Below are 15,331 nucleotides of genomic sequence, written 5' to 3'. Positions count from 1 at the left end.
GGTTCCAACGGTTCCAGAGGTTCTTAATGATGCAGAAGCCCTAAATTCCTTGGTATTGGCACAGCTTAAAGTCTCATTTTATCTGTGTCGCTGACTGAACTGAATAATGAACATTATCTATGAACTTTATCATAATAAATGTTTACCCTATCGGCAATGACTTAGGGTCAAGTGTTGGTTAAACAAAACAAGCAGTCAGCCGAAATGGTGCGATGCGGTCATCGTTAGTCTTTGACCTTCGCGTAAGCAACCGGTCTCGTTAGCCGGCGCGCTCAGGTCTCATTTGGCACCGGCGCGCCATCAGGACCAGTCACCTCCAACATGCTGCTGCTCACCCTCGCTGCGGTACTCGCCGTGGCCGTGGCCAACCCGGTCACGCCCGGCGGCAAAGTCGTCTGCTACTACGACAGCAAGAGCTATGTCAGGGATTGTAAGTATATCTTTCTTTCTGCTAAGCGTTTTAAACAGCTCCCCCGCGCACATGTAAGAATACAATTACAGAGTTTTGTTCGGTTTGAATTCGAAACAGGTAGCGCAACTCTTCCCAAACTTCTACGATACCATGAATAATGTATGAGATTTGGAGGCGTTGAGAGCGATAAGTCTAAGATAGCTTGTCGACTTCCACGTGGAAGTTTTTTCATGAAATTTGACGAACTACCTTCATGGCGTTCAACTGTTTATGTGTGTAATCATGGGTCTACGCATGAAATCACTGTGGCGGTTAATTCTTATCGTTGTGTCGATATTTACGCATTCTTGAGAAAGGAAACTTAGGGCGAATACATGCCTTGCGATTTTGTTTTCAAACGAATTACTTGCATATTTTACGGATACCGACCCGTACCACATCCTATATCATACAATACACAGGATTAGATAGCTGTTCCTCGTTAAGAACTGTACTTATTTTGGACATAATATCTGATATCGACACTAAATTTCTTGCAAATAATATACGATTACGATAACTAATAACAACATTAGAAGAAGGTTATGAAATAATAAGAATAATAAGACACATCAAAACACAAGAAATAATAAGAATAACACGATCTTTAATCTTCTCGTTGTGACATGGCTCTAAGTAATGGACTACTTTAATTAGTCGTTTAAAAGACCATTTTTAATATAAATGATACTGGAAGCACACATAATATAAATTGAAATGTCGATTAACTCAAACAAAATTTAAGGTAAATAATCCTTAGTGAGGTGTACCTATCTAAAACTTAAAATACTTAAATAAATTTACATTAAGAGGTCGTTGCCATTAGTCTAGCAATTTCCATAACTAGCGCTACCGCTACGCTATGCTATACCTATAAGTGGATTTCACCGTATGTTTTTATTATCATTAATATGTAAAAGATTTTATGCTTCAACGATATATGTATACTATACATAATTATACCTACCTACATATCTACATAAGTGGGTATACCTCGAATTCTACATATCTTTTTCTTCAGTTTGACCGTATAACAGCGTGGATATAATAGTTTACTCCAATGCTGTCCGTTTAAACAGATACTGAAGTAATCTTTTCCGTAGGTATGTTTTGAGTTACCTACTCGCAGCACAAACTAAGGTCGTCATGATTATTGGCATTGAAACGATGACCTTACAGAGCGACTTTTTAGCAAACATAATATGTTTGCTAAAAAGTATGCATTTCGTTATACTGCTGCAGTTATTACTCAGGATATAGGTAATTGTAAAAAAAATCTTTATTATATGAAATGCCAAGCGAGAAGTCACAATAAATAGATACTTAATTACCTAATCAACTAATAATTATCAGGCACCTAGAACTACTTACATAGATAGACAGGAATTAAAATAATATAAACCAAGCATTTAACATGGATGTCAATAGTAGGTAGGATAGTTATTTCAACTTAGGGTAAAAAAATGCAAATATAATTTGTTCGAAGTTTTCAGTTTTTACCAAAAACAAAAAAAAAGTAATTTGTGCAAACATACATAGTTCAGCATAAGGATAAGTTCGTTTGTTTTTCTAGCAAATTCACAGTTTAGTTTGTATTCGTAATGAGGGTGCGAGGGTAAGTTTCCTTCGCAAGTCGGTAGGTATAAGTAATTAGTTCGCCAAGACTAATTGACCGGGTCATTCGTTTAGTCAATAGTTTGCCCAAGAACGTGATGTTTTTCTTGTTAGCTACGAGTGCTGTTCATCAAGATTTCTTATTACAGATGTAGGCACTTACTATACCCACTTAAAAAAGGAGGAAACGTTCAATTAATAATAGGGTTTATATATAAGGGTTTATATACATATAATACACACAAGTAATGTATGCTGAGTTAAATAAATAACTAACCTGTTGTGTAAATAATCCTAAAGTTTTTTTGATTAAATAGAAGAAACTATCACATTGGTGTCATGTTTACACATACACAATACCTGAACTATACCTACGTACAATTTGCATATCAATATCAAACTGGTATCATCAAGATGATCTGTTTTATTAACAATAGGAAAAAATTACAAATCATTTACATGTAACAAAATAAATCTAGACATTTTGTAATAAATATTTAACATTTACTTATCATCGTACACTTTAAACTTTTGAATAATTATATAAAAAAGATAACCTCTAATTATGTGTCTTGTTGAGGAAAATAATGTCATTTGACCTTATATCAACGAGTCAATAAGATAACAACGTTAACAAATAACATTCTAGAGTTTCTTGGAAGGCTGATAAACATTTGCTTTAGCGGCCATCGGCCATACCTATTTCGACGGTTACATCATGCTCCGACCAAAACTAGGAGCTAACAGTTGCGAATGTTAATGAAACTAGTTTTGCAAATCATAACTTTTAATTGAAACAGGATAGACAACTGTTTATTTAAATACAGTTTTGTGTACTGTTTATTTGACTTTTTAACAAGCAATAAAATAAGCTAGCTTCTGTCTGTTTATATGATAAAATAATTTCATAACACGACGTCTTTTTTTACATATTTATTGCAGTAATTATACCTACATGTGACAAATAAATTAATCAAAATACACAATACAATCCAATGTCAAAGACTGTTAGGAACAAAAATTTTCTATCAGCGTAGCGGATCAAAAGGCAGTTAGACGGCTGCCTTTTCTTTAATTCGAATTATAACTGCAGTAACAGTCACTCGCGATAAGATAACATTTGCTTAACAAATTGCGCCTTATACAACCTTATACATATTATAAAGCATAATATTATTGGAAATTGTGTTTCCAGTATTGTTGTTTTCTCGATTAGTCACTTATACCTTATATATATATGTACGGCAAGGTAAACTGAACAAAACTACATGTCGGTTACGTCAGTAACGTTAAGTGGCTAATCAGGGGAACAATAGGACGTTCTTCGTTAACTGTCCTGCTATCACACCCACGAGGACTGCGGTGTCTTACCGCTGGACTAAGTCATCGCTGGAAATGTTACGGAGACAGATAATGTCAACCTTCCACTACGATTTTATGAACTAAAATTGCGAGACAAATATATACTTTCTTTAATCAATTGAAGCTAAATATCCTGCTCCGATCATTTCAAATTATCACCAGCCTAGCCTACCCCACGCAAACTGGAACCAATTTACCATGCATAGCGGGGATTCGGCCTCTATCGGGAAATTCTGTTTTGCCTAATAGATTCACTGTAGTCACATACAAATCCCATGCCTAAGCCGTACTCACTGATTGAGTTGCAAACTAGCAAAGCGACCGAATATTGGTCTTAGTATTCGATGTAGTCTACAGACAACGCACGAGACATTGCAGTGCGGTCTGGCCTAATCCTGCAAGTCGATGGTCCCGGTTTCGAACCCCGGTCAGGGCATTCCTTTGGGTCGCCACGTAGCGTCACCTATTGTCATTTCTGCTAGGACGCTCTAGAGCTTATAAATGATTTCGTCTGTATAATTTAAACTATCAACTAAGTATGCAAACTACATACAAACGAAGTTTTCATTGCTTTTGTCTCAGATAATTGAAGTTGGAAGAAGGGAGACTTCGTAAGCTACAATTTCATTGAGCCAATGCTTTGAATGCTCGAGTAAATAAATAAATAAATTCCGGGTTGAGAATAGTCCCGTAAAATCAGTAATCACATTTTATGTCTTGAGTCTATTCTCCCGAGCCGGGATGATCATTCAAGCCACCACTAAATACGGCCGGTTGATGGTACTTAGGTCAATCAAGTTCTCATGTGATCATCATTACTTTTCAAAACAAATTATAATTGTTATGATTTATAACTAAAATAGCCAGCTCGATTTTAAGCTGGGCTGTTACCTTGTCAACTGCCAAGAGTAATATGTATACAGGGTGTAAACCTAATACGGGCGAACCTCCTAACGGTGGTGAGTATAAGACATAAAAAATGGAATTAGATAACTTTTACTTAAAATTGAAATATTTTTTTTATCCATACAAAATAATTCGGTCCGCAACGTAATGCAAACACACTCGCGTTAAACGCTCGTTGACAGTTGTCATTGATTGTCATCGCAACCACGTTTACAGTACATTGCTGCTGGGAAATTTTTCAAAAATTCATTATGTGGTGAAAATTAAAAGTAACTCAAAAACAACCTCTTAATTAATGATAACAATATTGATTTATATGCCTGGTTTCATTTATCGCCCTTATTAGGTTTACGCGCTGTATATAGCATTTCTCATCCAGAAATGTAATCGAAACAGTACATGTACAATATTCAAGTATCGTTCAGAATAACCTCAATTGTTTTTAAAGAGCTCAAGTTGTTAGGTTTTTTTTTTTAAATCGTACATAGTCATGCTTTAATTTTTCCCCCGAAGGGTAAAAACGGATATTTACGTGCCTTCGCTTGAACCACTAATGAGACGTGTTTAAACCTCTGCCGGCGCTGGTTAGGGCGTACTGTGACTGATATACTTTATTTATACAGAAATGTCATAATAAGAAATAGGAAGGTATACAAAGGGATGTTTCAAAATTTAGCCACTAAGGTTTCATGAGTTGAAACTGACTCAACACAGCACAGCACAGTTATCCATTATGACTCTATGATGGTGGTGAATCACTTAATTTATGCATAACATGAAACCGACAGGAAGCCAGTAGTTAATAGATCGGTATTACAATATTTACGGAAATAAAACCTGTTATTTCAATAACATTTTTGTGAGAAAATATCTGTAGCAACCCAAACTCTGAAGAGCTTCCCCTTAATCAATGGGTGTTACATCAACGTCGGCTAAATTTGTCTCGCGTTTCCCTTACAACAGTCCCTAGTCAGAACAAGATCATATACATGTTTTTTGTCTTATAAATTCACCAAAATACTAGTCTTCTTCTGCTTAAGATAACTATAATTATATCATGTAACTATAATAAACAATTATATCATAGCACTGCCATGAGCATTATGACATTATGTTTAAATTTTTATTTTTCATGTAAATTGATTACTGTACCATAAGTAATGCGCCTATATGTATCTCCGAATATGCACATATTATTGTTAGTATACTGAGTAATAAGCAATATTGACATAGCTTAAACATTGTCTTACATAGCCCACTGCCAAATGTCAACATTTCCCATAGCATAATGTGTTATGAATTCTGTATATGAAATATACATTTGCCAAAACAATTGAAATGAACGCTTGAGTTGGAAGAAATTGCACGCTATCATATGTTAATTTGTAATGTATACCCACATCACGATAATGTATGCGTTACTGCTGGACTAGTAGCAAAACTGCAAATAAGATGATAATACATTTTCGGCTTCTGACTGAATTGACAATACCATGGCCATGGTTAGCTAAGGATCCATATAATAAAAGGTAAGCTCCTACTCAAAGTCTTTACGAGAACGGAAACTATGCAAATTTTTCCTATTAAATTAAAATGGGTCAACTGAGCAAAAAGCTTTGGGATACAAGCGATTGAAACGAATCAATGATCTAATGATTCACACATACTTAGGCGAAGATCAAATGAAGGCTGTTGTATATGTATAAAATGTGGGGTAGTTATATAATTAATATTTCGAGGGTACGCCCTAAATAAATCAGTTGTGTCGTTGACTCGGAGTTTACTTTCTTCTCTTTCGCATTAAAACCCTTAAAATATTACTGGCGACGAGAACAAAGGATTATTTTGCGTAAAATAGTGTTTAAAACGTGTGCAGTGATTAGTAAATATGCCGATCGGCAAAATTGAACCGTTTGACTTGGCGAGTAAAAAGTGGTTGGCGTACATTAGGCGTGTCAAGCAATTCATGACCTTAAACGAGATTAAAACTGAATTACAAGTGGCCACTCTAGTGACTTTAGTTGGGGAGGCTACATATAGTTTAATGTGCGATTTGTGTGCGCCGGATGACCCTGAAACGAAAACTTTTACCGAGTTAGTGAAAATAGTCGGCGACCATCTCGAACCAAAGCGCTCCGAAATCGCGGAGCGACACGTATTTCGTCAGCGAAGACAAAAGGCGGGCGAGCCAGTCGGAGATTACTTGCAGGCCCTAAAACATCTAGCCAGCACTTGTAACTTCGGCAGCGGTCTAGAAGAAAACCTTAGGGATCAATTCGTATCCGGGTTATCGGACGAGGACATGAGGTCCCGCTTATTCGCAGAGGCGACGTTGACGTACAAACGAGCGGTGGAGTTGGCGTTGGCGCTCGAGGCGGCGGAGCGGCACGCGCAAGCGAGCGGCTCGGGCGGCGGGGCTAGCGCGGCCACCGCGGGGCACGGCGCCGCCGAGGCGGTGCACCGCGTGGAGGCGCGAGGCGCGCGCGCGCCGCGCGGCGGCGGCGGCGTCAGCGGCGGCGGCGGCGGCGTCAGCGGCGGCGGCGGCGGCGGTAGCGGCAGGCGCGCCGCGGTACCTGGCCGCGCATGCTGGCGGTGCGGCCGACCGCACCGGGCGGACGGGTGTCGTTTTAGAAACTACTCATGCGACAGTTGTGGCCAGAAGGGCCATCTCAAGACGATGTGCAAAACGGGTCCTCGAACCTCGAGCGGGAAGGCGCCGGGAGGTGGACATCATTATTTAGACAGCGAAGATGAGTCGGAGTGCGATTTTTATAACCTTAGAGTCAGTGGAAAAGGTGACAAGCCGTATTTAGTTCCGATGTTGGTGAATGGAGTGAAGTTGACCTTTGAACTGGATACAGGTAGTAAGATTGCTGCTATTAATACTGATTTTTATGAACAGTATTTTAAAAACGAACCATTGCAGGTTAGTGATTTGTGTTTTCATTCTTATAATAAAACCCCAATAAAGCCTGTTGGGTACATTATTGTAAAAGGTGTTTTGGGTGAACATGTGTCGGAAAACCTGAAGCTTTGGGTAATTCAAAATGGGGGACCCCCTATATTTGGCCGTTCGTGGTTAAGACTTTTACAGATAAGTATAGTTGAAATTTACGATTTAATTATGCATGTATCGGAAATAAATTTAGTGGATGATTTGCGGCAAAGGTTTCCGACCGTATTCACACCAGGGTTAGGTACTTGTACTACAAAAAAATTTCACTTAAATTATCAAATACTGATCCAGTGTTTATTAAGGCGAGGTCATTGCCCCTAGCGTTGCGTAAGCCGGTGGAGCGGGAACTCGAGCGACTCGTGGCCGAGGGTACGATTTATAAAGTCGAGCATTCAGATTTTGGCACACCGATTGTACCAGTAATTAAAAAATCGGGCGAAATTCGTATTTGTGGAGACTATAAAGTGACCGTTAATCCAAAGTTAGTACAAGATCCGTACCCGCTGCCACGAATTGAGGAGTTATTCGCCGCTTTGAGTGGGGGCGAGCAATATAGTAAGATTGACCTTACAAATGCGTATCAACAGTTATTGTTGGATGAGGAATCCCAACCGTTCACTGCCATTACTACCCATATAGGTACTTTCGTATATAGACGTACTCCGTTCGGTTTGAGTTGTATTCCTGAAAAGTTTCAGAAGTTTATGGAGGAGACGCTGAGGGGGCTGCGGGGGTCGCAGTGTTCCTCGACGACATCGCGGTCACCGGGCGCGACAGGGACGAGCATATTGCCAACCTGACGGCGCTGTTTGAGAGGTTACGCGACGTAGGTCTCAGAATTAAATTAGACAAATGTTCTTTTTTGCAAGATAGCATTGTTTACGTTGGGTTTATTATAGATAAACATGGCTTACACCCCGACCCGGAGAAGATTAAAGCCATTGTCGAGGCGCCTGCGCCGAACGATATGACGCAGTTACGATCATTCTTAGGGCTAATTAATTATTACGCTAAGTTTATACCTAATCTTAGCTCAACGCTTTATCCGTTACACCGGTTGCTACGTAAGGATGTGTCTTGGGTTTGGTCGACAGATTGCAATAAAGCATTTTTACACGTTAAAAATGTTGTGGCTGGCAGAGGCGTGCTAGTGCATTATGACCCCGAGCTGCCGTTAGTTTTAGCCGTGGACAGTAGCTCCTACGGCCTCGGCAGCGTACTGTCCCACCGCTTCCCGGACGGTTCGGAGAGGCCCATATGTTTCGCGTCTCGCACGCTGACCGCGGCCGAGCGCGCGTATAGTCAATTAGATAAAGAGGCGTTGGCAATAATCGCGGGTGTTATTAAACACCATCAGTACCTATATGGCCGTCATTTCATTATAAAAACGGACCACAAACCTTTGACGTTCATATTTGGCTCAAAACAAGGTTTACCTCAAACGGCCGCTAGTAGGTTACAGAGATACGCGACAAGGCTGGCAGCTTACGATTTTGCGATTGAATTCGTTAAGTCCAATGATAATAGTAACGCAGATGCGCTTTCAAGGTTACCGCTGCCCTGTCGGCGTAATAAGGATAAGGCTGTAGAGGCAATATCATACATTAATTATGTTGAGGATTCGTTTCCTATCAGCGCGAGAGATGTGGCGTCACGGACGCAATCTGACGCAGTTTTAAATAATATATGCCATTATATCAGAAATGGTTGGCCGGCAAGCGTAACAGCTGAGCAGGAGAAACCTTATTTTCATAGGAAGGACCATTTAACATTAGAGAGGGGTTGCATTTTATACAACCATCGGGTGGTCATACCGGATGGATTAAGGCAACAGGTGTTAATGGAGTTGCATGAAGGTCACCTGGGCGTGGTAAAAATGAAAAATTTAGCACGCGGGTACGTATATTGGCCGCAATTGGACGCCGAGATCGAGGCGCTGTGCCGCGCTTGTGGTGCGTGCCGCCAGCAGCGCGACGCGCCGCCGCGCGCCACGCTGCACCCCTGGAGCTTCCCGGCGCGGCCATGGCAGCGGCTACACATCGACTTCGCCGAGTTTCAAGGTAAACATTACTTGGTGACAGTCGATGCCCATAGCAAATGGGTGGAAGTCCAAAAAAATGGCTAGTACCAATGCCGCAGCGACTATACTCAAGTTAAGAAAGCAGTTCGCTCGATTTGGCCTTCCTAGTCAAGTGGTAAGTGATGGCGGGCCGCCGTTCGCTTCGGCAGAGTTTGCCGAATATTTAAAAAAGAATTTCATCACACACACAATAACGAGCCCTTACCGAGCTGCAGGAAACGGTGCCGCTGAAAACGCCGTCAAGGCCGCCAAGCGGGCGATGAAAAAAGCGTTACACGAAGGGGCAGATATTGAGGTAGCTATGTGCAGGTTTTTATTTCAGTACCGCAACACACAGCATTGCACAACGGGTGTGACCCCGGCAGAAGCCTTGATCGGCAGACGGCTGCGTGGACGACTGGATGTAATCCTGCCCTCGTTCGAACGAGACGAGCTAGTAAATCTGGCGCAGGAGCGGGCTGGCCAGCATCGGCCGGGCGCCGAGCGGCACGTGCAGCCCGGGGACGCGGTGCTGGCACGCGACTACCGCCGGCAGTCTGGTAAGTGGGCCGAGGCAGTCATCACAGAGCGTCAAGATCCGCTCACTTATAGAGTACGTCTCTCCGACGGACACGAGTGGAAACGACACATCGATCAGCTGTTGCCGATTCAATCGGCCAAAAATCGTTATTCGCTGTCAACATTCGAACCAAAGTCAGACGAGGACATCACGTTATCATCGACTTCAAAAGATAAGTCCAGTCCTACGGACGCTGAGGTCAGCGTGGAATCTGATGAGTACCAGGACCCGCTAGAGGAGCATCCGGTAAGCGCGTCAGAGAAGCGCCAGACAGGAGAAATGATTAACCCCACGGTCGAGCCGATATCCACTAATCCATCTATGTCTGAAGGTAACACCGTAAAAAAACGACCTATGCGTAGTTGCGTAAATGCAGCCAAAGGCAAATATAAAGTATAAATATATTTCAGAATCGGTAGGCAAATAAAAATCGTGAGGGGTTAGACACCGAATTTCTTTACTTTTTTTAAATATACCTAATACATAATATTTCTTTTGTAGGCGTCTATATAGTGATAACTACTTATATGGGTAACGGGCATTTCTTTAGCAAAATTAGGTAACTAAGTGAGCTAAGTGTTGATAACAAGTTATATATAAGTTACCATAGTTCCCACTAATATTTTTTTTTTTCGATTACTTAAGTTGAGACCTAATGTCATAAAACACAAAGCGCGTTATTATCTAACACCAGAGTTTAGAGTTTTAAGGACAGTTGTGAATTGTTATAACGTATAGTTTAATTTATGCTACTTAATAGATAAGTAATACCTAATATTATATTCTACTTTAGTACCTACAGTTAATTTAGACTATTTAGAGCGCCGACTGTTAAATTTCTCTGGAAAAAAAAAAAAATGTAAACAGGTAACAATAAACTACCTACATACAGTACATACTATAACTTTACATTGTTATTTAGCTGTAAAGATTAGTGTCATATTATTATAGGTTTATAACGTTGTTAAATAACATAACTTTGAATAATCTTTAACATAGGTATTGTAACACTTTTATGTGAGACTACTGCCACTGTGGTTATCATAAATAAAAATATACATAATATATATTTTTTTTTTGTAACAGGGGGAGGTGTTGTATATGTATAAAATGTGGGGTAGTTATATAATTAATATTTCGAGGGTACGCCCTAAATAAATCAGTTGTGTCGTTGACTCGGAGTTTACTTTCTTCTCTTTCGCATTAAAACCCTTAAAATATTACTAAGGCAATTATTTCTAATTAAATTGACTTTGATACTTCCATGAATATACATGAATGTTAATGCGGGAATCCTCTCTACACTGTACGTGTCAACTTTATTTAGTCTTTTACTATGTCTAGCTAGTATGCTTTTTTCGATATTTAATTTGTGTTTGAATAATTATGAATATGTGATGCATATATTTTTAGGCTTATCATTTTTATGACTTATGTGCTGACTAGCCGAATTTATAAAGGCAAAATTGTACGATTCGTGAGCTAGTAATTCTAAAACATTACGACTTATAGCTCTTTAGTCCATTTCGATATTCTAATAAGAATGTAAGACGACAGATAACTCTTCAAATAAGGGTTAATGATGTACGATTACCCATTTATAATGAAAATTCAGTCATCAGCTTAAGATAGTAAATACATAGTTTTCTTTTCAGAACTTTCGTAATTTATCACCAAATTGCAAAGCAATATATTCTATATTGCTCTTTTGTGCGAATAATATAAATGTCTCACGTTCTTTATAAACTGATGTATACACATAAACATACGGGTTAATATTTACTGTATTCTTGCTTATTTCCCAAAATCCATATGCAGCGGGACTTCCCACAAACAAGATGCAACTGTTATGTAGGGTAATACCTGATTCTACAATTATATCGAGATGACAATTATTTATTTATCATATGGCATATAATTAGAATTTTTCTTAAAAGTCGTATGTGCGCACGGCTGTAGCATATAGCGCCACGGACGATGACAATGGTATTTACACTTGCCTGTCATCCGAGACCAATAGGTCAAAATATCGTAGCTATAAGTACTGCGTACCTTAAGCGCTTTCTTACTTCTGATAAATATAGTTCATCAATATCTATTTAAACGGCAATAATTTTAAGTTTTTTGTTACCACTAGAAACCCATTTTGCCTAGAATCTGCGCTACCTTTTATGAGTGTCCTAACAAATTCTTGTATGTCAGGTATATTAGGAGTCCGAAGTCTTCTAAATTAAGTCATAAGCACAGTAATGTTATAAATATCATATTTCTAGTTCCTTACACTAAATTCAATTGGGACTGGGACTCGTCCTCTGACCTTACGAACCGTTTTTGAATAAGTTGTGGCGTCTACTCTGTTACTGACAAATAGTCGCGCCGCAAAATTCTAATAAATGGCGTTTAGTAAGCAACTGCGGAAATGTGTATCGATCCTACAACGCGCTAATGGAGTTCCAAAAGTTAATTGTAAATATACAACTTCTGTTAATCTCTCTAGGCCCCAGAAACCTATTCAGAAAATATTTGTCAAATGAAATAAACGGGAACTTTCTGTTAGTAATACTGCAGTAGCGGGCGATAATTTTAGGATGCGAGCGCCTCTTTATTTGTAAGAGGAAACTGTGTTCTAAAATCGAAAGAGATTCATCCTTCAATTTCCGTTTAATTTATTATTTCAGAAACAGGCGTCCACATTCAGTGACTACCTTTCAACATTTTATCCATAAGAGTGCCTTAGCAAATTGTGAAAATCGGCTGCTCTCGGAAAATGTATTGCCCTATTGGTTTTAATGAGCTTAAAGTGTTTTCGATATATCATACTCATACAACAAATAAGCACTTTGAATACAATTTACCTACACGGTTTCTTGCTTTGTTTTGTGTAGTTGTTTAAGTTTAGGACCAACTTCATTTACTTCGGTCAAGAGATGTAAGCCATAGTTCTTCGCTGTAAGTAGTTTGAGAATATTGTTCGGTCGTCTCTTTAATCTAATTCGTTAGTTATTTATAGAAACATAGGATTCGTAACATTACGCCATCGAACTGGGCAACCGACAAATCCTTTTACGACGAGAGTCCATCCTGAGTAACAATGCAATAAGGCATACTAAAATGCTATTGTACTAAATAACATATCCTTTAAGTCATTTTGCCAAACTATCCACAAAATATCGTATATATTTGGGAGTCAGATTTCCGGTACGAGTTTGTTGTCTTTGTAATTAACCTCTTCAAGGATTGTCTGTAACCTTGGTCTAGATAACGTTAGTAATAATGCATGATTGAGTATTCTAACCGTTGGTCGATTAACGGCAGTTTGAGGTCAATTTGTAGTACATATATGTATATATCGTACTTAGAAAACTTTCCGAGCTGTAGCTTTTTATTTCTAAATGAATTGGTTCAGAAGTCTCTACTGGGTCGATTGTTACAGAAGTAATACGTTTGTCAGTTCGGTATACTGAACAACATATACTGGAACATTATCCGCCATTAGTCCGACTGGATGTTTCAGCCGGACAGCTATAAGTTTGCTGAAATACAGACGAATATCCAGGTTTCACAGAGTAATGAGCCTAGTACAAGAATTTTCCTTTGCGGTAAGTTATTTTGTAGCTAATAGTCAACATTTGCTAAGTACCTGAGTGGTTCTTCTGCATTTCTAAAGTCCGTATCAAGACCCAAGACCATGCGTCAATTATTGACGCCCGTGAGTTGATGAGACTAGAGCTCTAATCATTCATTTAAAAGAATCTGCACTCTAGGAATAGCGTAAAACAGTGGCATAAATTAATGGATTTTCTTTTTCCCATTGGTATCTCTTCGCCGCCCCCTCTCCTTTCTGATTGGGCAAGAAGGGCTTTGTAATATCAAGTGGTTTTTCATTCTGTTTAGCATCACTATTATGTATATTTCTTAATTCGCTTAGTATCTGACAACAAAGTGCTAGTTAATTGCTACCGAAGCTCCACCCACACGTTTTTAGATGTGGAAGTGGATTTTCACAACGTCAAACCTGCTAATAAACCTCTATCATGACGAGCATTCTAAAAGTTGACATGACAAATTAGGTTGGCAATAACGGCGTTGCTTTACAGTAATTGGATCACACATTCGTCATCATTATGGCCGTTCAGATATTCACGAGTGAGATAAATTTGGACATTCCTCACAATCATTCATCTGTTGGTCAGGTGACCACGCTGATTATGTATTAGCTAATTAGGCAATTGAGACGACGCCGATGTCGTTCACTTTACCTGTATAAAACGACCCCACTTATGAGAACCCATCACGTGATGATTATTGTCTAATAAGACGATGACTAAACTGTGTAATTGTGTATGTCTCAGGTTAACACGTACGCTGTGGTTCTGATTCGAAAGACCTTCTACGAAGAACATATGTTTAGAAATACCTTATACAAAGTATGTTTAGTTAAGAGTTGTGCTAATTACCGCAAAGTAGATGTTAAAGCGACATAATCTCATTGAGATTCGAGTACAAATACAACATTTTGCCTCGCGATCATAACGCTCGTCTCATGACACGAAAGGTGAATTAGTGCATAGCATGTAATAACCCAATGGGTTCTCACAGGATGTCGTAAATCATCGCATAGGGCAACGAAATCCAAATTTCAAGTCGCTGCAAAGTTTAATCTTTTACGGGGCGACGCTTGTCAATTTATATGACAGTGTACTTTTTCGCACAGCACAACTTTACTCATGTTGTCTCTAATGACGAATCATGTCTGCACAATGAATGATCTCCTTTGTCATATCACGAGGCGATACCCTACCGGATCGTGGGCCCTATCTTTTCATAGGCCAGGTTGTCTAATGGGACCTCATCTGTCGTTTCAAAACATCTCTTGTGTCCTGTCACCTCACGAGGCGAAGCTATGACTTTTCAAGGGACGAACCTATGTCGTCTCACGGGACGTCGCTCTGTCTCGTCTTACGTGAGCGTGGCATTTGTCCCTTATATTCTTTATGACGGTGCATAGGATTACACTGCGTCCCATCGCTGTCAATTTTCTTCATCGTCTCCATGCCACCACACAGGAACAACCCTGTCGTCTTGTGGGACAATGCAATGTCGTCTCATTGGACGACGCCTGTCATGTCACCGCACGACGCCATGTCGTCTAACAGGACGACATCTGTCGTCTCACGGGACTACGCTATGTCATCTCACTGGACGACGTCATGTCGTCTCACGGGACGACGCCTGTCGTCTCACGGGACGACGTCTTTCGTCTCACGGGACGACGTCTGTTGTCTCACGGGACGACATCTGTCGTCTCACAGGATGACGTCTGTCGTCTCACAGGACAACGTCTATCGTCTTACGGGACGACATCTTTCGTCTCACGGGACGACGTCTGTCGTCTCACAGGAC

The 15,331-nt window shown here is 39.9% G+C and overlaps 1 protein-coding gene across 2 annotated transcripts in view; it reads left to right on the top strand.

Moving 5' to 3' along the window:
* The first annotated feature begins 268 nt into the window (after positions 1-268).
* The window catches only part of LOC125241495 (chitinase-like protein EN03), a 46,907-nt gene continuing 31,844 nt past the window's right edge, over positions 269-15,331 (top strand). Inside the window, exon 1 of one of the 2 annotated variants that reach the window (XM_048150012.1) lies at positions 269-430. In XM_048150012.1, coding sequence (XP_048005969.1) covers positions 322-430 — 109 coding nt within the window. In that variant the 5' untranslated portion in view covers positions 269-321. The remainder of the gene's footprint in view (positions 431-15,331) is intronic. The other variant, XM_048150013.1, reaches the window with a different exon arrangement.

This window comes from Leguminivora glycinivorella, chromosome Z (assembly GCF_023078275.1).
Source record: "Leguminivora glycinivorella isolate SPB_JAAS2020 chromosome Z, LegGlyc_1.1, whole genome shotgun sequence".
Lineage (NCBI taxonomy): Eukaryota > Metazoa > Arthropoda > Insecta > Lepidoptera > Tortricidae > Leguminivora > Leguminivora glycinivorella.
The sequence above is the reverse complement of the archived record's forward strand: the minus strand, read 5'-3'. Positions and strand labels throughout refer to the sequence as shown.